At 39.2% G+C, this 21,596-nt stretch overlaps 1 protein-coding gene across 10 annotated transcripts in view; it reads right to left on the reverse strand.

Annotated features, from left to right (window-relative positions):
- The window catches only part of dgki (diacylglycerol kinase, iota), a 99,125-nt gene that overhangs the window by 41,012 nt on the left and 36,517 nt on the right, over window positions 1-21,596 (reverse strand). For 6 of the 10 annotated variants that reach the window (XM_035996255.1, XM_031313412.2, XM_035996258.1 and 3 more), the window contains exons 2-11: window positions 14,410-14,518; window positions 11,608-11,703; window positions 6,829-6,903; window positions 4,197-4,253; window positions 4,014-4,082; window positions 3,829-3,897; window positions 3,405-3,521; window positions 2,740-2,814; window positions 1,057-1,152; window positions 275-357 (exon numbers count right to left, since the gene is read on the reverse strand). In XM_035996255.1, coding sequence (XP_035852148.1) covers window positions 275-357; window positions 1,057-1,152; window positions 2,740-2,814; window positions 3,405-3,521; window positions 3,829-3,897; window positions 4,014-4,082; window positions 4,197-4,253; window positions 6,829-6,903; window positions 11,608-11,703; window positions 14,410-14,518 — 846 coding nt within the window. The remainder of the gene's footprint in view (window positions 1-274; window positions 358-1,056; window positions 1,153-2,739; window positions 2,815-3,404; window positions 3,522-3,828; window positions 3,898-4,013; window positions 4,083-4,196; window positions 4,254-6,828; window positions 6,904-11,607; window positions 11,704-14,409; window positions 14,519-21,596) is intronic. The other 4 variants (XM_031313418.2, XM_031313413.2, XM_035996256.1 and 1 more) reach the window with 3 other exon arrangements.

The following is a 21,596-nucleotide window of genomic DNA, read 5'->3' on the forward strand; positions in this document are numbered from 1 at the left end:
TATTTGAATAAAAGAGGATAATGACTGAAAAGGAAGTGAGAAGATACTGTACAGCACTTTCCCCCAGTGTTGGATTGTGGTAATAATGTGTAGTTGCATTCTTTACACACTCATGCATTGTTTTCTAATTAAATAAAGCAGAAAAAGTCATAAAGCAGAGTACAAAAGTCTATTTCAGACCGTCAAAGTCAGAATGTCATGCTGACTGTGACCCAATGTGAGGAGGGTGAATTGTAACAAATGCCCCACACAATCCCAACTAAAGGGTACTTACGCCTCTCGCAGCCCCCCCTGTGACAGGTCAAAGACTTGTCGAGGGTTCAGAATCCACATGAACATCTGTAACACCTTGGCACCCTACAGAGAGACACAACGAGAAATTCACAGTAAGGGTTTTCCTATAACAACTTGACAAGGACATTAACAATTGTACAATCTTAAACCCTATTAAAAGGGCACTGTTTTTGCTGGAGCCGCTCCTATAATTGTGATTACAACCAAAACATCTCTGTAATTTAAATCCAGCATGATGTTATCATGAAGATAACGAAGTAAACTCAGGTTATTTGATCAAACTAATCCTGTTTAAACTGACATCTTCCTAATTAAATGTTCTATCGCTGGCAACTGGCAGATTGTAATAAGTCTTGTAGGCTCAAACAGCCTGATGAAGGCTTTTATACCATAAATAAATAAAATAAATCAGCTACTGACACCCTGTTGAGACCCGTACGGTGGAGTTGTAAATTAATAAAAGATAATCATTTATTAAAATCTGATAATGTCATGATGCAAGATCGTGTTGATATCTCCTGAATGATAGTGTTCAGTAGAAAGGCTGTTAGATTGTTAGAAATTGGGGTCACACAATTTTGCAATGAAAATTATTTATATATGAAGAGAAAGTAGTGCTGTATATAACTGGTTGGAATAACCAGGATGCATATAAACTACAAGTATGAGTATAAATGATGTTACAGGAAGGTCCTCACTCATACTGTTCTAGTTCAAAGCTTGAAGGTATCTCAAACAGATAAATAAAAAACATTTTCTGACCTGGTTGCCTCCACTCTTGGGGTTGACAAAAACCAAGATAGGCTTCATGAGAGGTGAAGGGAGAGGCTTCAACATGAACGGACGCCATTTAGACTCCTAAAGAAAGAAAGAGACAGAAAAAGTTAGACAAAGAAAGATGTGCAAAAAGTGGAAAAATTAAGCATGTAATCCCAAATGCTGAAATGATTAGTAAATTAGTAAACAGAACAGAAAATGAATCCTCAACTATTTTGATAGTCTAAATCTACGACGTTCCACTTCCGGGACTGCTCCGGTGCTGCCGGAAATTCCGCCAGATCACGCTGTTTTCGCTGGAAGTCCGTTACCTTCTGCTTTCTTTGTGTTGGCGTTCTAAACTTTGGTGGATTTCTGAGGACTATGGTTAACTGCTCCTCAGATCTCTGCAGGGTAAATCCAGACAGCTAGCTGGACTATCTGTCCAATCTGAGTTTTCTGTTACACGACTAAAACAACCTTTGAACGTACACACGTTCCACCAAAACAAGTTCCTTCCCGAGGCTATTTTGCAGCGGCACCGCGGCTCCGTGCGGATCTTAGCGCTGCCCACGACGATTGTGATTGGTTTAAAGAAATGCCAATAAACCAGAGCACGTTTTTCTCCCATTTCGGAATGCTGTGTGGACTAGCCAGACCTTCCTCTGCGGCGCTGTGGAGGAAGGTCTAGCAAAGCGAGACTACCATTTTGATAATCAAAGAATATTCTTGAGGAAACAATTCGCACATCCAACAATTCTTCTGTGCAGGTACGTTGGAAAATATCACAAACTTGGAAAAAAGGAAAATCCTGCACTCTTCTGCTGTTATAGCATAACCATTTATTAAAGAAAACTAAAGTTTCGGTCCCTTTGGACCTTCTTTAAAATGTTATTTTCAACAATAAACGTAACTGTGGTCTTAAATACATTCTGCTCCTCCCATTCTGTGTCCCCAGGTGTGGGACAATTGACAATCATTTCTCAATGGGAGTTTCTCTCAATAAACACACGTGTCATTTGTGCAAAAATTCACATTCATAAAAGTAATACCTATCTCAATTCAGTATAACAGTATAAACAGTATATCCATTTCTCATCCATTTCAGGAATACATAGTGACTCCACAATTTTAACTTGTTGCTACCTGGTCTTTAAAAATATTTATATTCACAATGTTTCCTACATGAGTGCAAATTAATTTATCCATTCCGTATCCATTGCAATAATAGATGGTGATGCTATAAGCAAGAGCAGAGTGTGGGATAATCAATTAATCGACATTTATCAAATACAATTGCCAAACATTCACCTTTCCAGTTTTCTAAAATTTTGGATTGTAATGAGTAAACAATAAATTGAATAATCATTTTAATAAACCTGAATAATGATGATTAAAGAAGTTGCACAACCTGGTAATACATTTACACAAACACTAATCCAGGTTCGTTGATGTTCACTGATCTATGTTGTCAAAGTATGTGGCTCAAAAACCTCCTGTGGTCCAAATACATGGTATTTATTTTTTATTTATTTTGTTGTATCAATCACTCATACATAAACACAACATGTTAGGACAGTGGATACATTGTGAGTAGAAACTAAAACTTATTAGTCTGACCAGCTGAGAGGAAAATATAAATCTGAAGCGTGTGCACTAATATTCAGTCTCTGTCATAGTGTTACTTACATCCAGCCCCTTCTTGCTTGTCCTTCGTTTGAAAGATGTCCGCTTTTTTCTCCTGGCAGAGTTCTTAAGTGAGCTCTAGGGTAAAAAACACACACACACACACACACACACACACACACACACACACACACAGAGTTCAATGGTTAGTTCACTGTCCCTCCCCATGTCCCTTGTGATGGTTATTAAGGCTGCAATAAAGTATGTGATGTGACTGAGGAACGTGTGTGTGTGTGTGTGTGTGTGTGTGTGTGTGTGTGTGTGTATGTGGTGACGGAGACACAAACCCAGAGTTCCCTAAGACAGTTCAGACATGTGTCAGCTCATATCACATAATCTCTCACTCTTTATTTCAGAGAGAACACACACGCACGCACGCACACACGCACCCACACACACACACACACACACACACACACACACACAGTATTTGACACACACCTTTTAGAGTTTCAAATTTAGATCCAACAAAGTCATTTCTCATTACTGTCAAAAAATGACAGCTAGTGAACTTTATCAACCGGAGGACTGACTGGTGGGGGGTCTGTAATGGAAGTGTGTGTGTGTGTGTGTGTGTGTGTGTGTGTGTGTGTGTGTGTGTGTGTGTGCGTGCGTGCGTGCGTGTGTGCGTGTGTGTGTGTAAGTATACTGTATATGTGTGTGTGCACCTGTGGTTTCCTGACTTTGATGATCCAGGACGGTGGTACTATGACTCCAGCGTGGGCCCCCAGTGAACATGGCTCCTCAATCTGGTGCAGCATGAAACACGTCACCTTATTGTGGAACTGCAACAAAAAACACACTCCTCGTTTTAAATATATCCTATTAATCAGTCTATTTTTATCAAAGACAAAGTTTACATCTGAGCCACAGCTGTTTGAAACTCTGCCTCTTAAAGGATCATTTCAACCAAATGACAAAAAGATAACATACATTTCGACTGAAGTACAGAAACACTGTATTACTTTATATTTAAGATAATTTTGATGGAACTAAACACTATTTCTTTAGTGAAGTCTAATGGGAGTGAAATTGTAATTTTTATACTTGAGTTACTTGAGGTTGAATTAATACAGAGGAAGCATAACTTACCGCCTGCTTACACCAGGAACAACTGATGGCGATTATTTCTTTACTGTGGAAGAACTTCTGTTGAAAACTCTGCAGAAACAGACAGAAATGTATATATAATAACTGTAAACAACATTTGTGTGTGTGTGTGTGTGTGTGTGTGTGTGTGTGTGTGTGTGTGTGTGTGTGTGTGTGTGTGCACTTACCTTTCCACACTGTCTACATTTCCCATCCTGTCTTCGTCTGTGAACCCAGTGATGCCTCAGTATGTTCTGCTGTCAGAGGGAGAAATGCTAAACATGTTCACGTTTTCTTCTCTTCACACACAATGTAAACAGCATCCGTAAAAATTCTTCTCTCATATGTATAAAGTCACGCGACACACTTACATCTCGGAGGCACCGGGATCCTCCCTCTCTGAAGGTTGGCTTACATCGGAAGTTAATCTAGAGGGGGACAGAAAAGCAAAGACAAAAAAACTAAAATGCTGTGGTTAAATTCAATCGGACTACTATGACATTTTAATAATGAACATTAATGTCTACATTTAATAAAAGGAATAAAATCAACACTGAACACATCTTAATATGTTATGTCACATTGTGTCAAACTAGACACCTTGTAGATATGTAGAAATCAGCAATGGCTAGCAGGCAGGTAACTTGTGTATACAACATAAATATATTGGATCTTTGCTCTTCCTGTGGCATCCACAAACACATATTAGGGGCCAGATGTTTAAACAGAGAGTACGCAGAAAAAGAAGAAGGACCTCACGCATACTTCAGATCAGTATACGTTTTTTAGGTCCGACTGAGGGCAGGGTTGGGTACCGAAACCCGGTGCTAATATGAAACGACCCGTATCTACCGGACCGAATAGCAACGTGGATTTCGGTGCTTCATTTCGGTGCCTCTTAAATGCCTGCGCTGCCCTCTGATGCTCCGAAACGGACGTTAGAGGCAACAGAAGCATCGCTGCATGGGAAGCTAACTGCTGAAATAAGATATTGTTATCAGTTATTGTTATTACATTTTTAATAAATCATTTAATTTTGACCATATGGCCCACTAAGAGGAGAGAGCACATTACCCCAATTCTCAAATCACTGCACTGGCTTCCGGTTAAATTCAGAATCGATTTCAAGGCTTTACTTATTGCCTTCAAGTCTTTCAATGGTCTAGGCCCAAAATATATTGCCGACATGTTTATTGACTACAAGCCTAGTAGGTCTCTCAGATCAGCAGGTACTGGTCAGTTGGTGGTGCCCAGAGTTCTTTCCAGGAGTGGTGAAACGGCCTTCAGCCATTATGTTGCCCACTGCTGGAACCAGCTCCCGCTGGATCTAAGGCATGCACCAACTGTAACCATTTTTAAATCTAAGTTAAAGACTGTTCTCTTCTCCAGAGCTTTTAGTTAGGCTTGCTTGATGGTATTTTAATTACTTTATTTGTTTTTAAACTGTTATTCCTTTGTCTTCTCATATATCTCAATTGTATATTTGTTGTTGTTGTTTCTGCCTGTAAAGCACTTTGAATGACCTCTGTGTGAGAGAAAGTGCTTTTGCCTTGCCTTGCCTTAGCAATAATAATATAAGTATCGTTTTAGCGACGGTATCAATCCAATCCAACTTTATTTGTAAAGCATATTTAAAACAACCAGGTTGACCAAAGTGCTGGACAATGACATGATTTCAGAATGATTATAAACACACAAGAAACAAAAATGAACATTTAAAACAAGTGACAAACTAGAAAATGAAAATGCAGAATACAACTCTCAAGCAGGTTTAAAGGCCAATGAATAAAAGTGAGTTTGAAGTCGTGATTTAAAAATGTGAAGGCTGGGGGCCAATCTGACATGCAGAGGCAATTCATTCCACAGCCTTAGGGCCACGACTGAGAATGCATGATCTCCTGTATTTTTGAGCCGCGTTCTAGGGACAACAAAGAGTAGCTGGTCAGCAGACTTTAATGACCTCAGGGGAGCGTGCGGCTTCAGTAGTTCAGCAATATAAGCTGGGGCTAGACCATAAAGAGCTTTAAAAACAAACAACAAAATCTTAAAATGTGTTCTAAAGCAAACCGGTAGCCAATGAAGAGAGGCAAGAACAGGTGTAATGTGATCTTGTTTATGAGTTCCAGTAAGGAGTCGAGCGGCAGCATTTTTCTATCAGAAAAAACCCAAACGATACTCAACCCTAACTGTTGGTGATATGTTAAGAAGAACATTAAATATAAGGTGCGGGACGGAATCTAAACAATCAAACTTTGTTTGTTAAGGTGGTTTTACTGATTGGGTTTTTATTTTTATTCTACTCAGCGTTCTGTAAAAAGAAAATCAAAGGCGCATTTATAAAGATAATCTTTAACAATTTTTTTTCATTTAGGTCAATATTGCCCTAATAATGGTCTTTTGATTTTATCCTGAATTGTGAAGCACTTCTTAAAGTCTGTTTCAATGTTTAGTTTAACTTATGTTTAAATGACTCATTGATCAACTTTCTGGCGTTTGATAATGACGATGATGAGATAATAATCGGGTTTACATGGGATGAATTAGCGGTACAGTCGCTTTAAATAGCCACCGTTGTGCATAACAGTTGCAACGCCTCTTTGAAATTGCACTTCTTCTTTGCATATATTTTCAGTGACAAGTCTACTGAGTGGTGAGGCAGGCAGAATTATCGATATGCTAAAAATCCATTTGTGGCAGGCGCATGTGTGACTTCATAAATCTCTGCATATTTCTGTCTTTGTGCGTACAGATTTTTATACATTTAGCCCCAGATGTTAACGGGAACCGCATCGCTTCGAAGAACTACAAAAGCCTACAACAGTATTGCTCAAATTACCCAACATGCATCTGTCCTACGTAAGCTAACAACATGTTTTAGCAATGAAATTCTCTTAAATGATAGTGTGTCAAGCCATTGCATTAAAATGTAAGATTAACTGTGTGTGTGTGTGTGTGTGTGTGTGTGTGTGTGTGTGTGTGTGTGTGTGTGTGTGTGTGTGGTACCTTTTCTAGTTGCTCTATGCAGCCAGAGTGAACAACGATCTTACAGACAGCACATTTCCTCCTGGGGGCCGACTTCTTAAAGGAGAAAACAGACACACAGAACAGAGGGGGGTGAGATACTGCAACAAACAAACACACGACAAACACAAGCAGCATGCACAGATGCATTGCACACTGATGATATGTGTACCCTGTTACACACACATAAACGCACACACGGATACACACACAGATGTGTTTAAGGTGCCCGAACATTTCGCTTCTCTTCCCATTCAGTTTGAACAGCATTAACAGTACGATGACAGCTTGACATGTGACAGTTTATTTCTATTCACTATTCACTATTTCAGGTATATCTTTTTATATCTTTTTGTTTAATGTACAAAAAACAAAGAGTAAAAAAAAAAAAGCTATAACCTATGAATTAGTGAGCTTTGGATATGCTGGTAAGCAGACGTTTTTTTTTTTACCTTTGGAGTGAGCCAGGCTAGCTGTTTCCACCTGTTTCCAGTATGTATGCTAAACTAAGCTAACCAGCTGCTAGCTGTAGCTTGTACAGATACTGTAATCGTGAGTGGTATCTGTCTTCTTGTCTAACTTGGCACAAAAGTAAATAAGCATAATTTCCAAAATGTTAACATTTTGCTTCAATTATTGGGAAAAACATACTATTTTTAAGTAAACATGGTTAATTAAAACAATAAATATGCAGGTGTAAGATGGCTCAGAGCTAGCCCATGTAATTTGTGTCTGGCGACGACTCATTCACACATTCAAGATGAAAAAGTGCTGTTTGCCTACAATAAATAATATTGCCCTGCTGCCCTTGCTCTTACAACATGCAAACTACTCATTATGGGTAAATAATATGACAGCTGATAATGGAGTGCTCTCCAGTCAATGGTTTCACTCTGAACTGTCACAGCGAGCAGCATTTAATGGCACAGTCTCACAATACAAAAACTGCCTTTAACTCTCATATCTCATTGTTTAGCAGTTTTGAATGTTCTCAAAGTGCAAAAGAGCCACCACAAAACCCTCTTAACACGAAATGCATCCTGTAAGCGAGCAAGATGTTCTCTTTTAAGATCTTCTGACTGATAGCGTGTATGGGGATGATGGCTCTTGGACAAGTAAATTGCGTCAATGGAGGAAAGCTTTTACTTTTGTAGCTATTTGCAAGCTGATAGAAATCTTAATCATCTTCTGTTGTATTGAGGGTTTCCGTAATCCTACAATCATGGTTTTAAATGAGTTTGTTGGCAGACAGTTGATAAAAAGAATTAACGTCAGCAATTCAAGTAATTCAGAAAGTCTTTAAAGGCCAGGAAAAAGGAAAAAAAGGATGACACTATTGCGTATTACAGATTGCATAATTACCTAAGGACAGTAGCGTTTATAGGCCCTTTTTAGGGGGGGGGCTTTTTTTTTTTTAATCAATTTTAGTGCTTCAAGTTAGAGTTTGCGTACTTGTCTGTTAGTGACAGTGGGCAAACAATTACAGGTTCGAAGAAACAGGTTTAATATCCTGTGTTGCCCCTGCCTAAGGAGCAGTGGTTTAGTGGTTTGGTTGTTTGGCTCTAGTGTTACAGTTTGTATAGTCTCAGAAAGTGAGCGTGGGCAGCAAAGACATTCAATACACTGGTGATAGTTCACTGCTTACACACACTCAATCCTGCTCAAACTGTGAGAGAACAATTTTGAGGTACTTGAGTATTTTCATTTTTAGCTACTTTATACCTCTACTCCACTCTATTTCAGACTAAGAAAGGATTGTACTTTTTACTCCACTACATTTATTTGACAGCTCTTGTTACTTTTAAGATTTTACATAAAAAAAACATATAGATGAGTTTATATTACAGTATAAAGACGATACATTGATAAAGATTAAAGCAGTGGTTCCCAACCTTTTTGGCCCGTGACTCTGTCTAGTTGGGGCTCTTTGTCATGTTTTCAGATGTCCATGAGTTCTTTGAAGTTCTACCAAAGAGGAGCGATACATCCCCTCTAAACCTTTCAGATGGTTTCGTTTAAATGTGTTTGAGGACCAAAGAGGACAAGTTGATCATCATTGACATTATCAAATGTCTTTATTGGTCAGACCAACAGTCTAAAAGCCAAATATATTCAGTTTACTACCACATAAGACAGAGAAAAGCAAATCTTTACATTTGAGAAGCTGGAACTAGGTAACATTTGGCATTTTTTCTTAAAAACAACAACAAACGATGAATAGATTATTAGAAATTGTTACAGATAAAGTCTGTAAATCGACTACTGAATTAATTGAATAATTGCTTCTGCCCTATACTGTCCGGATGGAGTATGGCTTCCTTTACTTGACATTTTTTTGCATGATTCAAATCAGAGAGATACTGTTGCTTTGTTAAAAATACAATAACACAACAGGTTGATTAACAAGCTTAACTGCGTTTCTCTGTTTGCTCCCGACAGTTTTACTAAATTTAAAGAAAAGTTTTTCAAAGTAGAAAAGCAAGCTAGCAAGGCTACCGTAAAATATTTTACTGACACATTTTCTCAGTGTTGGGTTTAAAGCATCTGCAGTATCTTTCAGGCTGCCAGTTTTTTTTTTTATTGAAGATGAATACTAAGGGCTCCTGCACACTGCCTGCGTGGCGTGAGCGTGGCGTTTCTGTTGCGTCGTAGCGTTTTCTATGTCTTTGCACACCAGAAACGTGTCTGACGCGGCGCTGCTGCTGCTAGCCTTGTCCGTACACATGTATGTTTCCCATTGATAAAATGAAATAATAGCGTGTTCTGCACTCAAGCAGTAGTATACTTCATGTTAAACATAAATACAGTATATACTGATTTGATTACAGCAAAGACAATGTCGGCAGTATTGACGGCAAAATAGGCTACAGAATATTTTGTTCTTTATTGACAGTCAATAACATCAACATTGACAATATTTGAAAATCGATATTGATTATTTATTATTTTTTTAAATTACATTTATATCTGCATTTATGTCAAACCTAGAGACTTTCAAATATCAAAATGAAATTTATTAAATGTATTTGTGTCAAAATGACACAAATACATGATAAACATCTTTTCGTATTCTATTTTGCCTGTGAAAAATAGGCGTCGGTCCTATTTCTAGCATGCATGTGTTTTCGGCACCTGCATGAGACGCGCGTGTCACGCAGGCAGTGTGCAAGCTCTAACCTGTTAACATGGGAGCCGAAAGAAAAACAGACACGCCACACAGGCAGTGTGCAGGAGCCCTTAATCAGCCATTATCTAGCTGAGCCCAGGTAGGAATGTGCTTGTTCATGTCAAAAGTCAAAAGCAATCTGAGATTCCACCGAGGTCACGTTGTCCTTTTAAGTAGCTGAAAGCATGCAGCGCTGATGGAATATTTATCTAATTTATCTAAAAAAATAAATAACTTTAATCTCTCAAATGTTTGAGAGATTATAGTAAATTTATTTTTGCTCCAGCCACGTCTTACTGGCAGCAGTCTCACCATATTATTGTCCACTCACTCTGTACTGTAATTACACACCATCAGTGAAAATGTCCAGATATGTCATTATATTTTTTTATTTTTAAAATATTTATATTATTTTTATTATATTATTTTTTTTATATTATTTTTAAAGGTTATTTCTCAGCTCTCCAATTCCAAGTGCTGCTCTTTGTAAGAGGTGTGTGGATTCAGAGAGGGTCCATAATTTACACATCTTAACACACCGCTCTGCGTTTGAAGGTTCACGGTCTCTGTTTTCCAAGTAATTCATTCAGCTGCTTTGCAGCCATGGATCACCTGAATGAGAGTGTGGCATCCTGTTTAAAATAACGCTAAATTGCTAGACTGCATGTAAGACTGGAAGCATACAATACGCTTCGCTGCAAAGGACACTGGGACCACCTGCTCTGTACATGAACTGAGTGACCCTGATTTGACTTTGTGAATCATAAAAGGGCTGAATTGTATGCATATGATTTTTGAAAATGTTAAAAACATTAAGCAATTGATATGTGAAATACAACTCAAATCCAAAATATATCCATCTTTAAATGAGCTACTGGCATGTACAGGTGCACTGAAATCAGTTTTCTACTGAACAGTAAGATTTTAGAAATTCCAGTTCAGTGTGTTCTTATTTTCAGCCCATATTTTTGATGTGAAATCCAGAACCAATACTTAATCTTCTTTATGTAATGACTGCCTTGTGGCCAGTGTCTGCCCTGTGTTTAGACTGGCCACACCTGGCAGGTGGCAGGAGGATTTTTGGATAAGGTTAGAGTGAAGGTTCCCAACCCCACAGACCAGTACCAGGTCTCAGAACATGTGCTACTGGTCCACAAGGTAAAATCTTCATTGTGTACCTCCTTACTCCCCCATTCACACACTCGCACACTGATCCTACCATGCAAGGCGCTAGTCTAACCATCGGGAGCAATTTAGGGTTAAATGTCTTTCCCAACTACAGTTCAGCATGTGGACACAAGGAGCTGGTGATCAAACCGCCAGCCTTGTGATGAGTGGACGACCCGCTCTTCCTCCTGAGCCACAGCCGTCCTTTTTAAGTATAACTTGTCTAATCTGCATATACAGCATTAGACATACGATTCCTTTAGACCACACACTATAGCATCAGTATTAGTACTTTGGCTTTGTCACACACACACACACACACACACACACACACACACACACACACACACACACACACACACACACACACACACACACACACACAGACAGACAGACAGACACGCAGACAGAGGTCAGTGTGTACTCACTGCGGCCTTTAGTAGGCAGGTGTCCTCTCCGAGATAACAGAGCTCTCCTGAACAACTCGTCTCCATCCACAGGTGATCCCCGTTCACTGCGTTCTCCTGCAGAGAGTCCGACAGAGGAAGAAATAAGAGGGGGGGGGGAAATAATGATATAATAACTCACATTATCCTTCTGCATCTCTCACATTTTCTCCATCACATTAAACCGCAACCATATGCATATAAACACTCACTGAAAGCTGTCAACAAGTGTGTCAAGCACATAATTGCTGCTGCTGAGTAAGTGGGTAATTTCACAGTGCAAGATAATTTAAGGCGTTAATCAAAGCACTACAGGAGCTACTGATTGGAGTGCAAACATACACCTATATACATATAATGTACAGTAAATGTATGACTGCATGTATGTGTGTGTCAGTAAGAGGATGTCACTAGGTTCATTGTGTGCGTTGGCAGATATTTGCGCTCTGTGAGTGCCCTTCTAGTTGCAGATGTAATTGTCATATAGCGATTGTTGAAATGTTGATGATTAGTGACCAACTGACCCAACAGTGCTGGACTGTGACAAGAAAAGAAGAGCCAAAGCTGTCTGATCTTTTTCTAATCTCTCTCTCTGGTTCTCACAGTAAACCACAGGCATAGTTGCAGTACAGAAAATCACTTTCATTGGCCATTTGTTTACATTTCAATTTCTTTCTTCTATATTTTGCGATCCTACATACAGCAGGAACGCAACAAGTACAAAACATCGGTTCTTAGTTATGTCCCTTTTCATTCATTTTGCAAAAATCTTGGAGCAGCCCCACAGTGAGTATGGACAAACACTATCTGAGTCATTAGCACCTAAAAGCTGTAGTAAATAAACCCTTAAGTGTATATTAATGAATCATTAAGTACAATGATTATTTATGAGTGTGTGTGTGTGTGTGTGTCGTGCAGAGAGATAAAGGGCAGCGATGACGTGGTGGAAGTGTCCCTGCAGACAGAGCCAGAGGGGAATCTTAGAGGTGTGTTTGTCGTCTTACACCTTCCAATTAAATAATACAGCACGTTCTTGCTGACGTTTCTTTAACTTGCTTACACAGTTTCTTTTTTTTGTTTTTTTTTTCTGCCCATTGTTTTTATTTCTGAGCCTGGTGTGTTCTAAATTAAAAATGCTCCTACATTGATGTAAAAACCTCCCTCTGTCACAGTCATTCTTTTCTTGTTGAATCAGATAAAAATAGAAGCTTTGCCTTTCCTCTGTTGGGCCCACTGCAAACAAGGTAAAGTTGGCAGCAGTTATTTCTGCACAGACTATCATTAAAATCAGTTCAAACAGGAACTTAGATTGTTTTTGTGGAAACTGCAGACCTAAAGGACTGAATGTGCATTGGAATTTCTGAAAAACTGTGGTACAATATACAAATGTTTAACTCATTTAAAGCTATAGTGTGTAGTTTCTGTCGCCCCCATGAGGAATTCTAAGTAATGACAACAACACTGTCAGCGCGTCCGCATGATACAAGCCTTCCGTGATCACGCACAGCCCCCACCCCTCCTCCACGCAGTTGCTAGTAGCCAAGGAGAACATGGAGGATTAAAAAAACATGATAGACTCTTCAGAAGAGGTCATTATCTTCACTCGAGCTTCTGTGTGGGAAAGTCATCGGACGACACAATCTTCTGAACATAGTCATACTGAGAAATACAGAGAGAGTTGTGTGGAGCTGATAGTCTTAATTAGATTTGTAGTAACTCATTTGGCAATGGCTTGAGTGTAACAAACATTCATTAATATCAAAAGGTTACGCACTAAAGCTTTAAAGAAATAATTTCTAGGTAGCTATTTTCAGTATGTTGTTTGTAGTTGAGATGGTTGAGTTTAGGTACTTATGGTTAAATCAGATTTGTAAGATTTGAACTGGTGGAATTTACCATAAACAGCCTGGAAGTACACTCTCACTTTGGGGTAAAGAATGTAAATTATTTATTACTGACCATTTCTAAGCTTGCCCTTGATTTTACCTTTTTCTACTAAACCTGGGCCTTTTACAAACTTAAACACCGTTGTGAATAACGCTAGGATTGATTTTTGCTATCATAAATTGCTTGAGATATCAGGTTTGGAGTGCAATAGCTGAAATGAACGAACACATGTTGGTCTTTGTGAGGTGAAATAGCTTTAAAAGCTTTACTATTTGTATTCACATGGATTTTAATGGAAATTCAGATGCCTTGTTGCACTTTTTGACCATTGCTGTCTAATATGCGGAGTGGTTTCATGACATTTTTCAAAGTACTTTCCATATCAACTTAGCATTTCCATAAGCATTGGGCCTTTGCTACATTTCAAAGCATAAAGCATTTTATAAATGTCTTTTTAGCTTTACCTTGTTTTTCTGCTAAATAAAACCAGAAAAAGTCACAGCCCACAAAGTCCTGACACATAAAACATTTCCTTCCCACGCTCAGTTATTAAGATGTTTTCTAGTAATGATCAAAAACCAAAAAGAAAATTGCTGCTTTTCATTTCCACATATGAACATACAGCTGTTGAAACCAGTAACAAATCCGTTAGCATTTAAACCCAAATGTCATTCAGTGACTCAGCCAGACTAAAGACAGTGGAGACTGGGACAACTATTTAAACACGCATTCATGTATATGCATGATGTACATTTTGCATTTACGTGTGTAAAATGTAGAAATACATAAAATGTATATGCAATAAATACACATATACATGGAGCAGAGAACAAAGAAACAAACAGAAATCTGATGATTATTCATATTTAATTATATAGGTGTATGTGCATGTCTGACCGTCCAGTCCACGGAGGTACGTAGCTCCTTGTTGGGCCCGTTGGATGCGGGAGGCGGGGAGGGTTGGGGTGGACCGAGGTGCTGGAGGCCTGAGCGGGAAATCGCTTTCCTACAAAAAAAAAAACACACACACACACACACAGCAAACAAGAAAAATTCATTAACAATCAAAAACAAAAGCCTGTAAAAAGAGAGATGCAAAAATCAACACTGTCATCCTCGTGTATGACACAGCTCTCTCACCACAGAGCAGCTAAATCACAGAGAGAACTAGATTTCAGTATAATTTAGTATGTAAAGTTAATTATTCATGGGATGAGACCACATTTCAGGGGTTTAACTGGAGATATTTGGTTGAGGAGAAGTGGGAACAGCTTGGAGGAGAGACTGCCAGCAGCACTTTGGGGTGACGGAGACAGATCTGTTCTGTCAGAGGATGAGTCAGCAGTCCCCCCCCTCCCCCTGTCTCACTCCATGTTTCAGTCTCCGACTCTCACCCTATTATACTTCCTCTTCTCATTTACTGTCTCTATATGTTTATCTATTTCCTTCACCATCATCACCTCCTCAGGACCAAAACCTCATGCCATAAAAATAGTTTCTTCCCCTCTGCAGTCTGCTTCACCCACAAGGCCCCAGCAAGGCCCCTGCTTCACCCACAAGGCCCCAGTCCCCCACTGACATTGACACCCCCCCCCCACACACACACACACACACACACACACACACACACACACACACACACACACACACACACACACACACACACACACACACACACACACAAACTACACTTTGCACTAACCTCCATCCTGGACTATACATCGGTCCATTGCACACTGTGCTTAAACTATTTAAACAGCTATTTTGTATATATGTCGTCTCTGTTTTGGTATTTATTGTTTATTCTTAATAATGTTTAATATGTTTGTTTGTATGTACAGTATGCACCCAATCACCAAGGCAAATTCCATGTAGTTCCACTACTGTGGCAATAAACTACTTTGATTCTGATTCCTTCTTCTGTACCCATCATATCACCGTCTCTGTACGTATTCATGCATTAACTGTCCATCCAGCATCTATCAGTAACAATTGAGTTTTCACTAAAGCAGTAAAAGACTATTCTTTTAGTGGTAAAGTCGCCTGTCAAAGGCCCAGAACGTATTTTCTCAATCACCTTTTACTATGAGCATTAGGTTCCTACAAGAACACATTTCCTGCCAACTTTTTTTGGTTATTTCACGTGAGAGAACTCTGTATTGGTGTTCCTATGTGTGTTTTTCTTACTGGTATGAGTTGGAAAAAAAAGTGACATCATGTTTGCCACACCTACACAGTCCTGATGATGCAGATTACCTGAGGGCTTGACTGTAAAACTTTATTAAATGATAAAGATTTTATTTTCCAACCTTCAGATTTGACGGTTGCTTATTTAGTCATGAATATTCATTGTTGTAGAGAATGCTTAAGATCAGGGTGGGTCAACATGCATATTAAGTTGCTGAAATATGACTTCATTGGTGGAAAAGTCCCTAACATTGTTTTTACACTATGTGACACACAATCTCCATTTGAACCCAAAGGAAGTGTAAGCACAGCAATATCAGTGGAATTTTTGTGATTAAACTGCATATACAGTATGCATATAAAAGGTCAATATCACTTCAATATTTACAGATGAATATGTGGCAAACTGATTTTAGCTGCTTTTAAACGGGACTTCAGAAACGGTTTCTGAACCAGCGCTGCTTGGCCTTTTTTTTTCACTGCATTTATCTTTATTGTGGACTCAATTCAATAAATGGTTTTTGATAAAAGGGCAAGTCAATTTTTTTTTATTCCTCAGGTTTTGTATTATGTGAACTTTTTCTGTATGTAGCTACAATATAGCAAAAAAAAAAAACATCTGTGCTTTTGTTTCCATCCTTTCATTCATGCACACTTTCTAACTTTTGCAGATCTGGAAAATGCAGAATTCCTGAATTAGAATGTGAGACTTTTACAGTACATTGGTATGGGAATTAATGGATGAGAGCGTGGCTGCGCGCGCACATTTGTGTGTGTGTGTGTGTGTGTGTGTCTGTCAATGGAAAAGGTTGCACAGGAGCATCTGAACCCCCTGTTGAAAGTTTCAGTGGCCGCCGTCTTTCTAAAATTATCAACCAGGACAAAGAGGAGTCCACTTACACACACTGTAACCTGATGACACACACCCTGACACATACACACACACACCCTGACACATACACACACACATACCCTGACACATACACACACACATACCCTGACACATACACACACACATACCCTGACACATACACACACACATACCCTGACACACACACACCCTGACACACACACACACACACACACTCGCCCTCATGACTCTTGGGATAAAAATAGCATTGCGTGGGTGACAAAAGCACAAATGCAAAGACGTATGGTGACTGGACATATGCCACATACATAACGGAGGACCAAACACACACACACACACACACACATAAACTTCATGAGTCTAATGTCAAAAAATGAATTCTGATAAATGTATATTTTTGGTGGAAAAAAAAAAAGATCTGAGGACATGACAACATGGTAGCGCTGAGTCCATTAAGGGAAGCAACACGAGCGGTCAGACGATCAGACAGGTTGTGTTTACGAACCCACAGTTTTATTGAAACCACTTGTTTGGAAGTGAAACCAAAGGCAGAAAGTGGACATGTGACATCTACAGTAGGTATGAAATCAAACAATAGAATGTAAAACACAGACTAAGCTCATTTGTGGTTTGCTCTGTTTTCTGTGTATATTTAAAGGTCCTATGACATGCTGCTTTTTGGATGCTTTTATATAGGCCTTAGTGGTCCCCTAATACTGTATCTGAAGTCTCTTTTATATAGACCTTAGTGGTCCCCTAATACTGTATCTGAAGTCTCTTTTATATACAGTGAGGAAAATAAGTATTTGAACACCCTGCTATTTTGCAAGTTCTCCCACTTAGAAATCATGGAGGGGTCTGAAATTGTCATCGTAGGTGCATGTCCACTGTGAGAGACATAATCTAAAAAAAAAAAATCCAGAAATCACAATGTATGATTTATTTACTATTTATTTGTATGATACAGCTGCAAATAAGTATTTGAACACCTGAGAAAATCAATGTTAATATTTGGAACAGTAGCCTTTATTCGCAATTACAGAGGTCAAACGTTTCCTGTAGTTTTTCACCAGGTTTGCACACACTGCAGGAGGGATTTTGGCCCACTCCTCCACACAGATCTTCTCTAGATCAGTCAGGTTTCTGGGCTGTCGCTGAGAAACACAGAGTTTGAGCTCCCTCCAAAGATTCTCTATTGGGTTTAGGTCTGGAGACTGGCTAGGCCACGCCAGAACCTTGATATGCTTCTTACAGAGCCACTCCTTGGTTATCCTGGCTGTGTGCTTCGGGTCATTGTCATGTTGGAAGACCCAGCCTCGACCCATCTTCAATGCTCTAACTGAGGGAAGGAGGTTGTTCCCCAAAATCTCGCAATACATGGCCCCGGTCATCCTCTCCTTAATACAGTGCAGTCGCCCTGTCCCATGTGCAGAAAAACACCCCCAAAGCATGACGCTACCACCCCCATGCTTCACAGTAGGGATGGTGTTCTTGGGATGGTACTCATCATTCTTCTTCCTCCAAACACGGTTAGTGGAATTATGACCAAAAAGTTCTATTTTGGTCTCATCTGACCACATGACTTTCTCCCATGACTCCTCTGGATCATCCAAATGGTCATTGGCAAACTTAAGACGGGCCTTGACATGTGCTGGTTTAAGCAGGGGAACCTTCCGTGCCATGCATGATTTCAAACCATGACGTCTTAGTGTATTACCAACAGTAACCTTGGAAACGGTGGTCCCAGCTCTTTTCAGGTCATTGACCAGCTCCTCCCGTGTAGTTCTGGGCTGATTTCTCACCTTTCTTAGGATCATTGAGACGCCACGAGGTGAGATCTTGCATGGAGCCCCAGTCCGAGGGAGATTGACAGTCATGTTTAGCTTCTTCCATTTTCTAATGATTGCTCCAACAGTGGACCTTTTTTCACCAAGCTGCTTGGCAATTTCCCCGTAGCCCTTTCCAGCCTTGTGGAGGTGTACAATTTTGTCTCTAGTGTCTTTGGACAGCTCTTTGGTCTTGGCCATGTTAGTAGTTGGATTCTTACTGATTGTATGGGGTGGACAGGTGTCTTTATGCAGCTAACGACCTCAAACAGGGCATCTAATTTAGGATAATAAATGGAGTGGAGGTGGACATTTTAAAGGCAGACTAACAGGTCTTTGAGGGTCAGAATTCTAGCTGATAGACAGGTGTTCAAATACTTATTTGCAGCTGTATCATACAAATAAATAGTTAAAAAATCATATGTTGTGATTTCTGCATTTTTTTTTTTAGATTATGTCTCTCACAGTGGACATGCACCTACGATGACAATTTCAGACCCCTCCATGATTTCTAAGTGGGAGAACTTGCAAAATAGCAGGGTGTTCAAATACTTATTTTCCTCACTGTAGGCCTTAGTGGTCCCCTAATACTGTATCTGAAGTCTCTTTTATATAGGCCTTAGTGGTCCCCTAATACTGTACCCCTAGTACTGCAAGGTGGAGGGTGGGGGTGTGGCCTTGACCAGCTGCCATGCTTCGCTTGTTCGCAAGCCATGATGTCTCTCTCTTTCTCATGGGGGGGCCAAATTCTCTGGGCGGGCAAAGCTGAGAAAGGGGAGGTAACCTTTCCCCTTATGACGTCATAAAGGGAAGATTCCAGATCGGCCCATCTGAGCTTTCATTTTCTCAAAAGTAGAGCAGGATACCCAGGGCTCGGTTTACACCTATCGCCATTTCTAGCCACTGGGGGACCATAGGCAGGCTGGGGGAACTCACATTAATGTTAATGTCATAAAGTGAAATTTTCATGCCATGGGACCTTTAATCATCTTTGCTGTCGTTTTTGTTTCGTTTCGCCCTGTTTCTGACTGAGTTCTGTTTGAGGATATGTATATGGAGGAGAGGTGGAAGAAGTATTCAAACCGTTAAGTAAAAGTAGTGATACCACACTACAGGAATACTCAATTACAAGTCCTGCATTAGAAATTCCACGTAAGTAAAAGTACAAAAGTATCCAAACTATTTATTTCTCAGAATGGGCCTTGTCAGTGTTAAATCATTAAACTAACTGGCGACCATTATTGAGGCATTAACATGTTAACAGGTGGAGCTGATTTGAAATACTTTATACATTTTTGGATAGTTCAATCTATAAACCTAAGTACAGTATTTGGGTAAATGCACTTAGTTACTTTCCATCACTGTATGTATGTGATGTTTGTTGAAAATCTATATTAAAACAGGAAGTGAAAATGAAGGAAAATGTTTTACTTTCTGATTCAGCTTTGACCTTTTGTACTTCCTGTTGTGAGCACAGTTTTTCCAATACAGTGGATTACTGCAATGGATATTTTAGGTGTGTTCACCATCGCAATAACTGTGTTCACAAGTACAACTGAGAGTTTGTCTACAACCGGACTGACTGACTGTGCTGCTGCTCTGAGGGACGGTATTCTTCAAGCATCCAGCCATTAAGTTGGTGAGTAAAATATTATAGTAGAAATGATGGCCTGAACCATGGAAATAAGATCTTCATTGATCATCCAACACACACACACACACACACACACACACACACACACACACACACACACACCTGTTGCTTTTTCAGGGCTTCTGCAGGTTTCACCAAGTCAAATTTAAGACTTTCAAAGACCATTATGAATGAAATTTAAGACCTTCATCACAACATCAACTGAGCCCTAAATTCAGTTTTTTTCAGTATCGCTAAACTTGCACTTCCCCATAGCTGTCTGTGTTAGACCGTCTGTGGTACAATCCCAAAGAGACTCGCACCAATAACACGAAAGCTGATTGGCTGCAATATAAGTTGCATGTTGGTCTCATTTGTAGTCATAATACAGCAAAATTATATTTGGACTAGTGAAAGAAAGAACTACAACACCACAGAATAAAAACATTTAAAAAAGCATTAGAGGTAGCGTTGCATGGATGTAGAAAAATTAAGACCTGTTTAAAACCTGTTTAAAATTATTTAATTTAACACTTCAGCGAATTTAAGACTTTTTAAGTACTAAAATTTAGATTTAGAAATTTTAGACTTTAGACCCCGCGGAAACCCTGTCATTACCATTTCTTAAGTGTCATGAGTGTTGAACATTGAAAATGATTATAAACTGATTATGGTTGATTAGATATGAATCAATCAATCAATCAATCAATCAATCAAACTTTATTTATAGAGCACTTTAAAACAACCAATGTTGACCAAAGTGCTGTACAGAAGAATAAATAAAGGCATAAAGTACATAACTCACACAGGCATAAAATACAAAACGGAATACAAATAAAACAAGTTAAGAGACATAAAACAAGAGAAGACAGCCATACAGTAAAACAATAAAATCAAAATGAATGAATGAATGGACTGTGTGTGTGTGTGCGTTGTGTTTGTGTGCATGTATGTCTATTCATAATGAAACAAGTGTATATATGTAGTGTGTGTTTTGTTGCCAAAAGGCAGAGAGGGAAAGTCAAGGCTTCTAAAAAAAGACCCAGAGGCATCAATGTACTTGACGTACTAATCACAAAACAAGGTAAATGGGAATACACTCTCATTCAGAGGTCATGGGGCAACACTATATTTGAGTGAGTCCTAATCTACTAAAAGCAGACAGGATTACAGGCATTAAAGCTCACTCCTGAAATCCTAAACACAAAAAACAATTTGCAGTGTGAAGCTTCTGCAACACAGCAACCACACACACACATACACACACACACAACACATACGTACAAAACACACAACACACGCAGTAAAAGGCATCAATCTAATCACACCACATCATCCAGGTATATTCAGTGTGGTTTCTTTGTCTTTTTACGTAATAATTTGTCCAGTCAAAGAAAAAGCAGACAAATGCAAACACTCAAAGAGACAAAACAAAAAAAGTTATGCCATCACGAAAACTTGAATTCTTTTTTTGCTCCAAGCAGCTGACATGTTTCAACAAGACAGACACAAAACTGTCTTGGGGAACATACTCCACTACTGGTTGGAACACACATTAAAGACGACT

This window comes from Sander lucioperca, chromosome 20, assembly GCF_008315115.2.
Source record: "Sander lucioperca isolate FBNREF2018 chromosome 20, SLUC_FBN_1.2, whole genome shotgun sequence".
NCBI classification, from domain to species: Eukaryota; Metazoa; Chordata; class Actinopteri; order Perciformes; family Percidae; genus Sander; species Sander lucioperca.